The sequence below is a fragment of the Sceloporus occidentalis genome, unplaced genomic scaffold (genome assembly GCF_023333645.1).
Source record: "Sceloporus occidentalis isolate IW3139 unplaced genomic scaffold, rSceOcc1.0.p SCAF_5, whole genome shotgun sequence".
Classification (NCBI taxonomy): Eukaryota; Metazoa; Chordata; class Lepidosauria; order Squamata; family Phrynosomatidae; genus Sceloporus; species Sceloporus occidentalis.
In genome coordinates, this window is record NW_028316985.1 from 86764795 (window position 1) to 86779329 (window position 14535).

The 14535-nt window shown below is 38.7% G+C and overlaps 1 protein-coding gene across 4 annotated transcripts in view; it reads right to left on the reverse strand.

The window, feature by feature from the left end:
• The window catches only part of CACNA2D1 (calcium voltage-gated channel auxiliary subunit alpha2delta 1), a 463694-nt gene that overhangs the window by 111987 nt on the left and 337172 nt on the right, over window positions 1-14535 (reverse strand). For all 4 annotated transcript variants that reach the window (XM_089524632.1, XM_089524630.1, XM_089524631.1 and 1 more), the window contains exon 10: window positions 10020-10119. In XM_089524632.1, the coding sequence (XP_089380758.1) occupies window positions 10020-10119 (100 nt within the window). The remainder of the gene's footprint in view (window positions 1-10019; window positions 10120-14535) is intronic.

Below are 14535 nucleotides of genomic sequence, written 5' to 3' on the forward strand. Positions count from 1 at the left end.
TGCTGCGGTGGCGTATTAGGCTTAGGGACTGTGCGATTGCCATGAGGTACCTAACTCTAAAATCGCTGCCTGTATGCAGCTTGTTGGTGGTATGTACCACGGCAAAGTTAATCTATATATGTATGTATGTTTGTGTATGTGATTGTATATATACAAGTATATGTATATATGTACACACACACACACACACATTTTTGCAAATAATTTTTGGATTACATATTACATATTAAACAGCAATTTAAAAGCCAATCTTTCCCCATGGCAGGGGAAATGAACTAGTTTAGTTTTTCCATGACAAATTCAGGAATATGTTGGGTAGAAATGACAATCGTTGTCCCAATGGGTAATTTTGTCACAAAACAAGCTGGGAATGACAATTGCTCCACAGGAAGTAACATAGGGAATGAAAGTGAATCTTCTCAATAGCACAATTGAAGCGTTCTTGCATTTTACACTTGTGTCAAAAACACTTTGCACTTCTTCTGGGTTAAAAACAGAAGAAAGCATCATTACCAACCAACTGGAACAGAACACTTTGCTAACTGGTTGACAACACGATATGCATGACATTGTGTGATAAACTTTTTCTCAATTGCGCAATCACGGTGGGAAAAGAATGGGAAAAGGACGCGCGCCCCCCTCCATCTGTTAATCCCCTATGTGTTCCACTCTACAGTTAACAGAATAACATTTTTACTGCAAGTCCAACACTGTGTTTTCCATCACTCTGGGAACAGAATATAGAGCAAAATCATGCCCAAGAGCAGTATTCCAAGAACAGAATGGGGAAAATAACTCTTTATAAGCCTTGCTTCAGGACATTTCTAGCAGAGGCTGTCTTGGAAAATGTGAATTTCTATCTTTTATATAATAATGTACAAAGATAGAGATTCACCAGCGTTTAATGCCTACTACTGAATTTATCATGGAGTGCTGCAGCAGGGCTAGACCATAAGCATGGATGATTTTGCTAACAAATCTTTGTGGAGGATTCTGTTTAAATGCTCTGCAAACTGGAAAATCTTCTTTTAGAACATGTTCAAAATGCCTCCCAAGTACTGAATCTCCCCAGTACTGGGAGAAGAAAGCACATATTTTTGTTCCTCATGTACTCATGTTCCCTCAGTGCAGGATATAGTGATGATCATATAGTTCTTGACCCTTGTTTCTGATACATACATGATCACAAAGTAAACAAAGGAAGGCTATTTGGATCAAAAATGATAAACCAAAGCCAACAGCATGCAATTGTCCAGGTTTGCCACTGGACATGTCTAAGTTCCAGGACATGGGAATAAGAAAGAGCTGTCCTTGGGGACAGATAGGAATTCAAGAAAATAGCCATTAGCCTTTTTCTGAGGCTTTCCCCTACATATAAGTAGAGTAAAGCAGTTCCCAATGTTGTTGGTTTTCCTTGTCTTTTAGCATGATGGAAAATAATTTCAAAGTAGGCCAAAGGCCAAGAAAGTACTTCCAAGCAGGAAAATGAGGGTAATGCTGTTCTTCTGTAAAAGGCAGAAAGAAAAATATTAAGAGGGCCTTCCTCTGAAGGAAAAAATGTCCATTAAATTTGGCTCTGCCTAACAGGAATAGGAGTTAAACCTTACTCTTTGCTTCATTTCTCCAATGACCATGAAAAGAAGAAAGGGCAGAATTAGGGGGAAATGGGGCATTAATATAAATAGCAGTACCTTTCTACCTGTGGATGTCACCTTTGGAACCACAACTTAATTTTGATTTAACATTAGAATCATTGGGATATAATCTCTTTCTCTCTCTTTGTATGACTTCAAGTTGCCTGTTGAGTTATAGTGACCCCAACAATTTCATGGGGTTGTCTTATGTAAGAAATATTCAAGAGGTGTTTTTGCCAGTTCCTTTCTCTGAAATATAGCCCACAACACCTGTAATTCACTGGCAGTCAATTCTAGTACTAACCAGGTTGACCCTGATTAGATTCCAAGATTAGATGAGATCTAGTGCCTTTAGGATAGTTAAGCAATTTTGTGTGATACCAAGCCATGATAGTCTCCATCATGCCTGGTCTCAAAACAGAAGAAAGACCCTTCCTCCATGCCAACTGCAACTGCCCTGGCCTCAGAGGGAGAGAAGAATTGGCAATATCTCAGGGGCTTAATCATCCCACTGCCACCATTCCTTTTCCTTGTATTTCCTGTTTTGTTTAGACTGCAAGGCTGAGGGCACAGATCTGACAAATTACAGTATCATCTGTTTAACCATTTTAAGGAGAGCCAGTGTGGCCTATTGCTTTGAGTGCTGGACTATGAGTCTGGAGACCAGAACGGAGACCCCATTCAACCATGAATACTCTAAGCAAATAAACAAAAGCTATAACTATTCTAAGCAAATAAACAAAGTGTGAAATAAATAATAAAAATTAAATTAAATTAAAAAACAAAATAAAAATAAACAATATCTCCAGTTCAAATACTACATCAGTCAAACTGTCATAGCCTTGGACAGGTCAGCTTGGACAAGCCACTTGTGAAGGAGGTGTAAAACTGTCACGGAGGGAGGGGAGAGGGGGGAAATGCAAATATGTTACTGAGTTGTACTGTGATGAATAGGTGTGAAGCAATACTTGGAATAACAGAAGGCAGTCAATCCCAGTACAAAAAACTCTGTGATGGGAGGGATTAGATGGAGGAGAGTTTGGATCTGTTCAGTTCAGCTAGAGATCTTCGAGAGTCAGTGGGGAGGGTATGTGTCTAAATGAGGCTGAGTGACTGGAGAAAAGAAGGTCTCATAATAGCCCTGGATTAAATTATGTTATCTGCTTGAACTAAGCTCTGGAACTGTTTAAACCATCGAACATGGCACTAGATCTCATCTATCATGTAATAAACAAAGCTGAACCACATTTTATTCTGTTACTCCTGTCTTTGACTGGCTTTTTTTCACTCTGAATCGAAGGCTGGCCATGCTTATCATTAAAAGAACCACTTTTAAACAAACTGGTCCATGCTGAGGTCACCTGGAAGGCCAGGACCCAAATCCAAAAAAGGGATTTTAAAGAGGGGTCCAAAGGACAGGGTGAGAGTGGCAGGCTATCAAAACTAGGAACTGTGGGGTCAGCCCAGACAGGCTAAAGTCATAATACCAGTTGTTCTGGGGGCCTATATCTCCAGTTTGAAATGAGAAGATGATAAAAATACTATTTGCCTACCTTGATTGTGCCACAACATTTGCTTAAAACTAATGCATAACCTCTACTCAAGAAAAGAAGCCACTGTTAGGACAGAATATGGGAAAACAGAATGGTTTCCAATTGGCAAGGGAATCAGACAAGGCTGCAGTTTATCACCCTATCTTTTTAACTTAGAATCATAGAATCTTAGAGTTGGAAGAGACCACAAGGGCCATCCAGTCCAACCCCCTGCCATGCAGGAAATCCAAATCAAAGCATCCCAAGCAGATGGCCATCTAGTCTCTGCTTAAAGGCCTCCAAGGAAGGAGACTCCACTACACTCCGAGGGAATGTGTTCCACTGTCGAACAGGCCTTACTGTCAGGAAGTTCTTCCTAATGTTGAGGTGGAATCTCTTTTCCTGTAGCTTGCATCCATTGTTCCAGGTCCTGTTCTCTGGAGCAGCAGAAAACAAGTTTGCTTCCTCCTCAATATGACATCCCTTCAAGTAAACTTGTACACTGAATTTATCATACATATAGCTAGGCTGGATTCTTAGGATGGAGATGAGAAGATTGGAGGAGGAAACATCAACAAGCAGAAAGTGGCAAAACAGCTTCACTGGCTACCAGTTCATTTCTGCGCACGATTCAAAGTGCTGGTCATGTCCTATAAAACCCTATACAGCTTATGTCCAGACTATTTGAAAGACCACATCTTGCCATCTGATTCTGCCAGGACCCTAAGATCTTTGAGGGGAAGGTTTTCTTTTGGTCCCACCACCACCACAAGCTCATTTGATGAAGACATGTGAGGGTGCCTTTTTAGTGGCTGTTCCCACTCTCTGGAACTTACTTCCACAGGAGTCAATGCTGCCCCTCTCCCTGTTCTTCTCTTGCCACCAGGCAAAAACTTTTTCTGTTCAAGCAGGCTTTTAATACATAACTGTGCCCAGGAAGGGTTCCTACAGCAATGTTGCTTTGGTAGGTTTTTAATGGTTTTATATTTTTAACTTAGTATTTTTAATGATCTTACTTTTTTTTACTTTTTATATTAATGTGGTGCTTTGATTGTGTTTTCAAATTGTATTGTTCTATTGTTGTTGTGTTGAAGCATCTTTTGTGAAATACCTTGGATCCAATTTGGGAGAGAGGTGGCATATAATAGAAAGAAGAAAGAAAAGAAAAGAAAAGAAAAGAAAAGAAAAGAAAAGAAAAGAAAAGAAAAAGCAGACTCGAGGTAACTATTGAAGAAAGTCAGGGAAGAAAGTGGAAAGGCAAATATGCAGTTGAACATGAAGAAAACAACAATAATGAGCACAGATGACTCACAAAACTTTAAAGTAGACAAAGGACTTCGGTCATATCATGAGAAGATATGATTCGCTAGAAAAGACAATAATGCTTAACAAACTAGATGGAAGAATAAAAGAGGAAGACCACCCTCCAAATGGATAGATTCCATCAAGGAAGCCATAGCCTTGAGTCTGTAAGACCTTAACAGGGCTGTTGTTGACAGGCTGACTTGGAAGTCTCACATTCATAGGGTTATTGTAAATTGAAGCTGATTTGATGGCAATAAACCTTGCAGCACTGGTTTTAGGATTTCTACTATAAAATGTATGGAATGCAGTCTAAATGCTAGGTGTTTCAAGCCCACCTTGACTCTGTGAGATGTAGAAAGATGGAATGGATAGAAAAAAAATATTTGAAAACAATTGAAAAAAGGATGAAAAATGTGTTTCTCAAGTGCTGATAAACTTTGGCATGAAGAATCCTGGACTGACAGGAATATTCACACACTGCTGGACTTACTCCATGCAAACATTACACATGAGGTTTAGTGTTTGTTTGTTTTCACAGGAAACAGGATTTTCCATACTGTGCAGAAAATACTGTTTTCTATGGGGAAAATACTCATACAAATGTTGTGCCAAATAAGTCCCAAAGTGTGAACTGTCTTGTAAAGCAAGAAAACTGCTAAAATTACTTCTTGCTTTGTTTGAGAATAAATTCAGCATGTAATTTTATCTCTAATTCCTACACGCCATCCAGTCAACATGGTCAATTTTGTAAAATCAAGTGATTTTGATGAGACCATGGACCTAAGACCTTTAATTTGCCTAAAGGGGTTTCCTACAGTGCCGATTCTTCTCCCTCTAACCCTCTGCAAGCTTGAAGTAGAAGTTGCTTTCTCTGGAAATGGCAGCTTATCTACAATCATAAACACATTACATTCTCTCTGTCACCATGAGAAACCACGTCTCTAAATCATAGCATGCTGGGATTGAACTGCAAACCCTATCATCTACCACTTACAGCTATCAAAGCATATAACCGGATTAGTAGGAAAACAGCTGTATTGTGCATACATTTAAGCTCTTTCAAACAGCAGGCTCTCTTTTTGCAGCAAAGAACACCACTTCAGATAGGAGAAAATGCAAATTTCAGGGGAAATTAAAACATATTAATCTCTGACAGTCCTAACATGACTTACAAACCTCCCATGGTCCTTCCCCGCTTACCCTGAACTAAACTGTAAGGACCCCACAGAAAATCTAGGACTCAACTGATTGAAATCACACCTTCATCTTCTACCTTAATCTGACCTTGTTCCCTGGGAATATTTGCTAAACCAAGTAGGGCTGATTAAATCACTTTTACTTAAGAAAGAATTGTTGTGTGTAAATCCCAGGTTGTCATATACTGGTACAAATATGAAAGCTTAAAAAAAGAGAAGAAGAGGAGGTTGGCAAATAAGCATCTCATTTGTTTGTACCTCATTTCTAGATTTTGCTGAGGATGGTTATGCATCTAATTACTTGGATCAGCAGCCTGGATTATGGTTAGCACAGTTTCCACTCCATGAATCAATACAAACATATATACCAGAGGATGCTACTGTTGATGCTCTTCTTGTAGGGAAGGAGGGAGAGGTTCCCAAATGTCATACATTGGTGTTTGTGAGGAAAAGGAAGCACACATCACACAGATATAGTGCTATGATTCCACTTAAACTGTATGGTTCTAGCCTATGAAATCTTGAGATTTACAGTCTAGGGATGAGTATTTATTTTGCACAGACAGCAATTCTAGTTCCTCCCCAAACTACAAACCCCAGAATTCCATAAGTTGTTGCCATAGGAATGGAATATAGCACTATATTTGTGTGGTGTAAAAGAATCCCAGGGCAAATGGGGGTTGAAGAGGTGCGGACAGTCTGACAATAACTCTTTGCCTAAGTGATGAGTTGCAGAGGCACCAGGACACAGTGCCTCAGCAGCTCATTTATAAAATCCAGTGGAATCTTAGGGCTTGGCTATGGGAGACAAAAAAGCCTGAAACCATCACCATCACCCCCGACTGAATATGGCATGACAACACACAACCACTCCCCCAAATCTGCTGCAATCAAGACACATGACGTGATCATAGAGGGACAAAGGCATATGGGAAGATGGGGTCTAAGGCCAGGGTTTGTGGATAACCATATGAATGGTGGAAGGTGTTTGGAATGTGGTATGGTCATCTTGAAAATTAGAAATGAGATACGATAAACTGGCTAAGAGCGTCCTCCAGTGGCTGGGGTATTAACTCGTGTTATAATATGTGTAGTGTGCTATGTCTCTGATTTCTATTCACACAACATAGAAATATGACAGTAAGAGAAACATCAGAAGGTTCAAGAAAGAAAAGGGGGAAAAGAGGAGGCAAGCGGCAATGACGTCACTAGGTTGGTGTCAACCCACTGCGGTAACTTATGCTGTCACCCCCAGTGTCAGAGCTGCCAGGCCAATGGTCCCTCAGGAGTATATTGGGTTGGTAAGGAAGAGAATGGCTCTGGCCTACTTGCCAAAGGTGGCTGGTGAACTGAGCCATTGGAGGGAACTGTCTGTCTTCTGAGTGGTTCTGGTCCATTCCTCTTGCTTGTGAATCCTGAAAGGATCCAGGCAGCATTCAGTGATGGGTGATGCTGTGGTGTGCTGACAGTGTCAGTGCCACTTCTTGGTAGGTGGACCGGTTCTTTCCAAGGGCCTTCAGTCTCTGGGAGTCTCGGTCTACCCCGGAGAGGTGTAGTAGTACATGCCACACCAGAAGGCAGCCACTACCTCTGAGTTTCCTACCTCTCCTAGAAACAGCCCTGGCAAGGGACACATATCTCCTTTAATATTGGGCACCTAGCCAGTGCAGGCATTATTGTACCCATTGAGCTACTAAAAATCCAGCCCTGGTGTATAGAACACAAGGCTTTTTAGGCACTGGTGTCCACAGAACTTTATCTTCCCCAAAACCTGCTAACTTCAGTCTTTCACAGTCAATTGGAAAAACTCACAATTTTTTTTTCCAAAAATGTTTTTGTGTGTCAGTTTTGACTGTTTTGTTTGTGCTGGTGATTGCACAGTGTACATGTAAGGGGAGGATGACAAAAGATGTTTCCATGAGGTTGCCTTAATAATAATAATATTAATCATTTGTAATGATTAATATGCTTTAGATTTTGGCAACAAGGCTCTCAACTGAAGGCTGAAAATGCAGACTGCTGTTCTATTAGATCAAGCTGAATTTTTCCCAATCAAAGCCAAAAAATAAAAATAAAAATAATACCCTACAACCAAAATGATTCAGCCAACAATATTCTATTTTAGCGTAAATACCCTCAGGGGGAGCTCCTGGTACATTCAAATTTTCTATTCCATTTCTTATTGTAGAAAGGAGGGAGGGGTGGTTTTCACTGAAATCCAGTCATCCATAACTACACCAATCAAACAGCATATAATATTTACGGAGTTATGCAAGTTTAAAGCTATATGCTATGTAAACTGAATTGTTATCATTGGATTTTCTTTATCTGTTTATAAAAAAACAAAATACTTTCAGAAGACTATGTGTAAAACCACTATAAAAGCCATCATTTACTGTTAAGGGACCTGTCTCAGAGATTTTCTTTCTCTTGGGGATTAATTCTTTGAGACAAGGCATCCTTGACTTCTATACAAAAGTATTATTTTTCATGGGAAGCCTGTGTCTTAAATCCTTTGATTTTTAATTTTTTAAAAAATATGAAAGTATGGATATACAGAGCAGGCCACATTTTCACTGCAGGGGTAATGTAAATATATTCTAAGTGTATTAAAATCCCACTAGAACTAGAGAAGGTCCTAATTTTAATTCAGTGCTAAATCCTTTCTCAAACCAACCTGTTTGAAGAAGAACCAGGGAGTTTGCCTGAAAATATTCAAAGACAATATCCCAGAAGAAGAGAAAGTAGAAATATCAAAGATAAACATAGATATAAAAAGTGTGCATACAGTTTAAACTCAGTATACATTTGAATACACACTGTGGAAGGCTTAAGGACCATACTTACACACTTGAGTTATACAAGTCAAGGCACAAGCCAAAGGCTCTTTAAGGGACTTCTGAATATACATAACAGCTACATTGGGAGAGCCAGAACATAAAAAGTTAATTTCAATTTTCAAAACCTAATTAATTGCAATTTCTGTAATTTGCTGGAAAACTCCATACCTTGTAAATCACTATCCTTGCTGTTCTCTGGCCAAAACCTTATAGCAACTTGTTATAATTTGTGACTTGTTATAGTTTTCTTACTCTTTACAGTAATTGTTGTTGTGTACCTTCAAGTTGTTTCTGACTTATGGCAACCCTAAGGTGAAAATATCATGGGGTTTTCTTGGCAAGATTTGTACAGAAAGAGTTGCTACTGAGGCGGAGAGAGTATGATCTGGGTTTCCATAGCTAAACAGGGCTCCGAACGCTGGTCTCCAACACTCAACACTTTGCAACATTAATTTTTTACACACACACACACACATATGAAATGGGCATAAAATGGGGGGACACCTCACAATGTCTCCGCAAAGAATTTGCACCCTGCAAATATGAGAAAAAATTAGTAAGTTAAGAGTTGCCTTTCATATGGAAAGGTAACAACATTACCAATTGCTGTATTGTTTGCAAAGGGAACACGAACACCTATTTGTTCAAAAAGTAAGGTGGTATAACTAAAATTTTCACCTACTGCTATTTGTAAAATGTAACTTTTGCACCCTGGGCAGAATCTTCATCTCCTTATGAACTTCTGTCCCTCACTGCAGGCATAAATACTTTAAAGGCACCAGATCCCATCTGATCTTGGAAGCTAAGCCCTGGTTAGTATTTGGATGGAATAGTTCCAACAAATAACAAGTGGTGTAGGCTATATTTCAGAGGAAGGATCTGGCAAAACCACCTCTGAGAATTTCTTGCCCAAGAAATCTGTACAGAATTAACAGGGTCACCATAAATTGACAGATGACTTGAAGGCACATATACACACCCTGTTTTAGAATTTAGAGTATACCAGAACAAGAAAAAGTTCTATATTCAATTAAGGAATAAAAAGTTGTGATAATTTACAGGAATTACCAGGAAATACATGAGGAAAGAGAAACATTTGTTTTATTCCTGGAAATACAAGGGGTAAGTATGGCAATGAAAAATGACATGATCAAACATACTCCCCTCCCCAGTATATATTTTACATCACTGCAGAAAATAGTGTCTCCATCACCTCAATATTATTTGTATTCCACAGAGAAGTACAAAACTTGTGATTTGTCTTGTCTTGTTTTCCTTTGAATTTCCCATAGACATCTTACCTGAGTGTGATCCATCCTAACGTGTGTGTGTGTGTGTGTGTGTGTCTATATATATATATATATATATATATATATATATATAAACAAAAGAATGGCAACTCTAGTTTGAATGTGCAGTTTGAGTTCTTACATACTCTGGTATACAATTCTCTTTTCAAAGAATTTCCTGGGAACACTACTTATTCATTAACAGAATGTGAATGATACTCACTGAAACTACATTCACAAAATCGTCATCAGACAAGGTTTCTAACATTTCAATGACAGATGTTCGGATTAACTTCAGCGTTAGTCCACTAACACTGCCGCTCCTACAAAAGAGATTAAAAAGAAATCTGTCAATTCATAGAGAGCCACTTAGGTTTCACCGGAAAGCTCACACAGTTTATCACATGAAGCCAGGCAAGGAAACTGTGGATCTCCAGAACTCTTAATGTGGACCTCCAGGCTAAGCTCAGGCCTCACTGGCTCCTCCATTCTGGGCTACTGATATTATTTATTCAACCACATTGCTTAGAAAGTTATTTTTAAAAAGCATTTTTTTTAATTTTATAAAAGCAATTTTAATAGTACTATTAATTCCAAGACCCTCCCTATTTTGAGCTAGTTGCTATCAGAAGTACATTTAAAAAAATGATTACAGATTGAGTTTCCCATCTTCAAAATGCTTGGGACCAGAAGTGTTTTGAATACTGGAATACCTGCATATACATACACAATGAGATGTCTTGGAAATGGGACCCAGGTCTATACACAAAATTCATTGATGGTTCATATGTACCTTATACACATCACCCAAAGGTAATTATACACAGATTTTGTGTATGATGAAAAGTTTGTGTACATTGAACCATGAGGAGAAAAAAGGTGTCACTATCTCAGCCACCCATGAAAAAATAAATTGGTTTTTGGAATATTTGGGATTCTGGAATTCCAGATAAGAGAGACTCAACCTCTATTTACAGTTTTTAAAAAGTGATCATTTACTTTCCAGTTTCACAAAACTAACTAAAATAAGTTTACATATTTTTAAAAAAATAATGACTATTTACATTTCTGTTTCTCAAAACTAAAACTAAATGTGTGTATGTTACAAGCGTCTACTTTGCTGTGTAAAGTACACTCTCCTCCATCTACTTCATCACTGCCTCAACACACAACAGAGCACCAAGCACAACATGAGCCAACTTTTGAACTGTGTGACATTCCTCCTTCACCATTTAGTGAGACCACATTGTGTAATGATATAATTAACTAAACATTGGAGTTACACCACAAAGGAGCAAAGTTATCCTTAATTTACAATCACTTTGCTATCTGTCTGCAAGTTGTTTTTGAGTTATGGTTACCCTGAGTTGATCCTATCATGGTTTTCTTGGCAAGATTTCTTCTGAGGTGGTTAACCATTGCTCTCCTCTCAAACTGAAAGAAGGTAATTTGGCCAAGATCACCCACTGAGATTCTATGGCTGAGTGGGTATTTGAACCCTGGTCTCCCAAAGTCCACATCCAACACTTTAACTACTGCACCACATTGGTTTTCACATTACAGTCACATGGAGTTGAATCCTAATTGTTGCAAAAGGAAATTAATTTCAAGTAACTAGTTATGTGTAACAAATTACTTTCAATGTCCTTTCTGCCTTGCTCTCTTACTAAGCTAAGGTGGGCAATTTTTCATGGACTCAGAAAGGAGAATGAAATGTCTTTATAAATTAATATAGTTACTTAATTTATATACTCCCTTTCCAGTAAAATGCACATAGCATAAAATCAAATAAATGAAAAGTGCATGAATAAAAAACATAGCCAGCATCTAACCAGGTAGACTACCTTCAATAACCAAACAGTTTATATGCCAAAGGCCTGCCTGAATAAAAAGTATTTCCTCTGCCAGGAGAAGGACACTACAGAGGAAACAATCCTTGTTGCATACTGACGATAGTATTTCATTCCCCTGTCATTGTGCACTGAATATCATGCACTTGGTTCACATGGAGTATGGCTGTTCATTTACACAGGTTACCAAAGAATGTGGGATTGTACAGTGAGGCAAGCACCTTATTCACTTACCTACTCTCCCCTCTGAAAACCTTCCCTAGTCATTTTAAGTATTCTTATCCTTCTCCCCAAAAATCCTCATACATTGATTTCCATCCTCCCTGATTATTATTTCTTAATATCGTAATCTTCTTTCTTACCATTTTCTATTACTAAATTTTTACTTTAAATTTTAACGTAACAAGGATCAATTACACAACTGTTGCCTTTTAAAAGTAACTTAGAGGCCAGTATCTCTGGTAGCAAGTGGATCAGGTCCACGGCAACCACATGGCCTTCTATGAAGGCAGGCTGCCACCACCAGACCCAAACCACACCGCTAGGAGCCAAATTATCCTGGCTCCTTTTCGCTCCACTCTAAAGGACCAGAGTGTGGCCTTGGCATGGCTTCCAGCCATGATGGAGATGTGTGTCATATAAACGGCATGTCTCCAAAGCCGCCAGAAGGTGCTTCTTCTGGCCTGTGTGTTTCAGGCCTTGGTTTTGGTTACTTCCATACTTTCCAGGTTCTTGTGGCTTAACTACATACATGGGTTTAATACCACTACTTAGATATCTTTTGTATGACACATCTGGCTTACAGCATTCAGATCCCAAACTCCTCAGAGTTTTTGTTATTCTTGAATAATGACAAATAGCTGTTATTTTAAATTGCAACTTTAATGGCATCTAATTCATTTTTATTACACATACAAGTTAGTAACTGTTTACATTGCAACTTTAATGGCAACTGGTCACCTGCCAACCTATAATGACCCCATGAATTTTGTAGGGTTTTCTTTAGCAAGGAATACTCAGAGGTGGTTTTGCCAGTTCCTTCCCCTGAAATATAGGCCAATAGCACCTGGTATTCATTGGTGGTCTCTGATCCAAGTACTAGTCAGGGCTGACCCTGCTTAGCTTCAAAGACCAGGTGGAACCTGGTGCCTATAGGGTATGGGGGGCAGAAACTAACTGTTGTTGCTGTTGCAGTGATAATGGAGTGGGTTTTCATGAATGAGATGGGATTTGAACCTTGCTTTCCAGAATAGTAGTCCAATGCTCAAACCTCCACACCACACTAAACCCCCAACAAATAAAATAAATATTAAGAGATTTGGTGGCCTAACTAGTTAATTTTGCAAAGTAATTTCTCAAGTTCTGTGTGAGAGATACCAAAATATAGTCTGCTGCTCATCCCTTGGCAGGGGTCTTAAACTGAGTACAGCAGAAACTAAGCCAGATTCATGAAGCATAGCCCCTGGTTCTTATAAGAAGCCTTGGAATCGTGTTTAATTTGATCAGTGAGAGATGGCTGCTTCAAATTTATTATGTCATCCTACAATATTGTTTTCATTAGCCCTGCAGAATGAAAACATCTAGTGGAAAAATGAAAATGCAGATCAATATTTCTGCCTCCTTTTTAAAAAGTAGTAAGAATAAAACATGCTGTCTAACCTACAAAATCTCCTTCTCTGGCTTTTAATTATTTTCTTTCTCATTCAAAACACTGTTTTTTTAAAAGAGAGAGAGAGAGAGAGAGAGGAATGCTATATGCATTAAATAAACCCTATGAGTGAAGAAATAAATAATGTATGAGCCATACTTAAAGCAGCTTCGAAAGGAGACAACAACTCAGTGATGCTGAACTGGATCGAGAGATTTGGAATACAATTCCAAGCCCACAAAGAGCTTTCCTCCCTAAGGATTTCAAACTGTGCTCATTAATTCATGGACAAATCTTTTGCCTTGCTCCCCATTATTCTTTGCTCATTTCATCATAGATACTAGCATGTGCCTGAAACACTGGACCTGAGACACATATGTAACTTGGACTTAGGTCAACTGTTTAAACATGCTTCTTTTCCATGTTTGTTCTCAAAATTTCCCTAGGACATTTTTTAATGTTTATATTATTATTATTTTAAAATTGCAACATTGGATGGTGAAGGGAATGCAAACCTTTTTTTTTCCCTGTAGGGAGAACAGTAGCTTGGCACAAATTGACAAGGAAAGCCTTTCTATATTTTCTTGCCTTTTCTTCTATTCTTGGAGGCTATTTTCAGTTAAAAAAGGAAAAAAGGGAAAATACAGAACATTCAGTGGGTTCATTTGGGGTCTTAGGCTATTGACAACTAGAGCAAAACCAATATTTCTATTGGTTTTGCTCATAAAAGCAAATTTTAGAGAGCCAGTGTTGCATAGTGGTTTAAATGTTGGACATGGGGTATGTCCATAGAAACCTGGGATTTTTAGTTTGGGTGAGGCACCAGAGCTTTCTGACAAACCCATAGAGCCATGGCAGTTAAAGTAGTGTCAAAAGGCTTTAATTCTGCCATGTGGGTACACCCTTGGATTCTGGGAGACTAGGGCTGCATCTGCACTGCAGAAATAATGCAGTTTGACAACACTTTAACTGCCAGGGCTCACTGCTATAGAATCCTGCGATTTATAGTTTGTTGTGTTACCAGAGCTGTCTGACAAAGAAGGCTAAATATGTCACAAAAATACAAAACCTAGAATTCCACAGCACTGAACCATAATAGTTAAAGTGGTGTCAAATTGCATTATTACTGCAGTACAGATGCAGCTTAACTTCAAATCCCTCCTTAACCCGTGGTCATATCTCATCATGAAATGAAAGCAATGGCAAATCTTTCCTTGCCAAGAAAACCTTGTAACAGTATC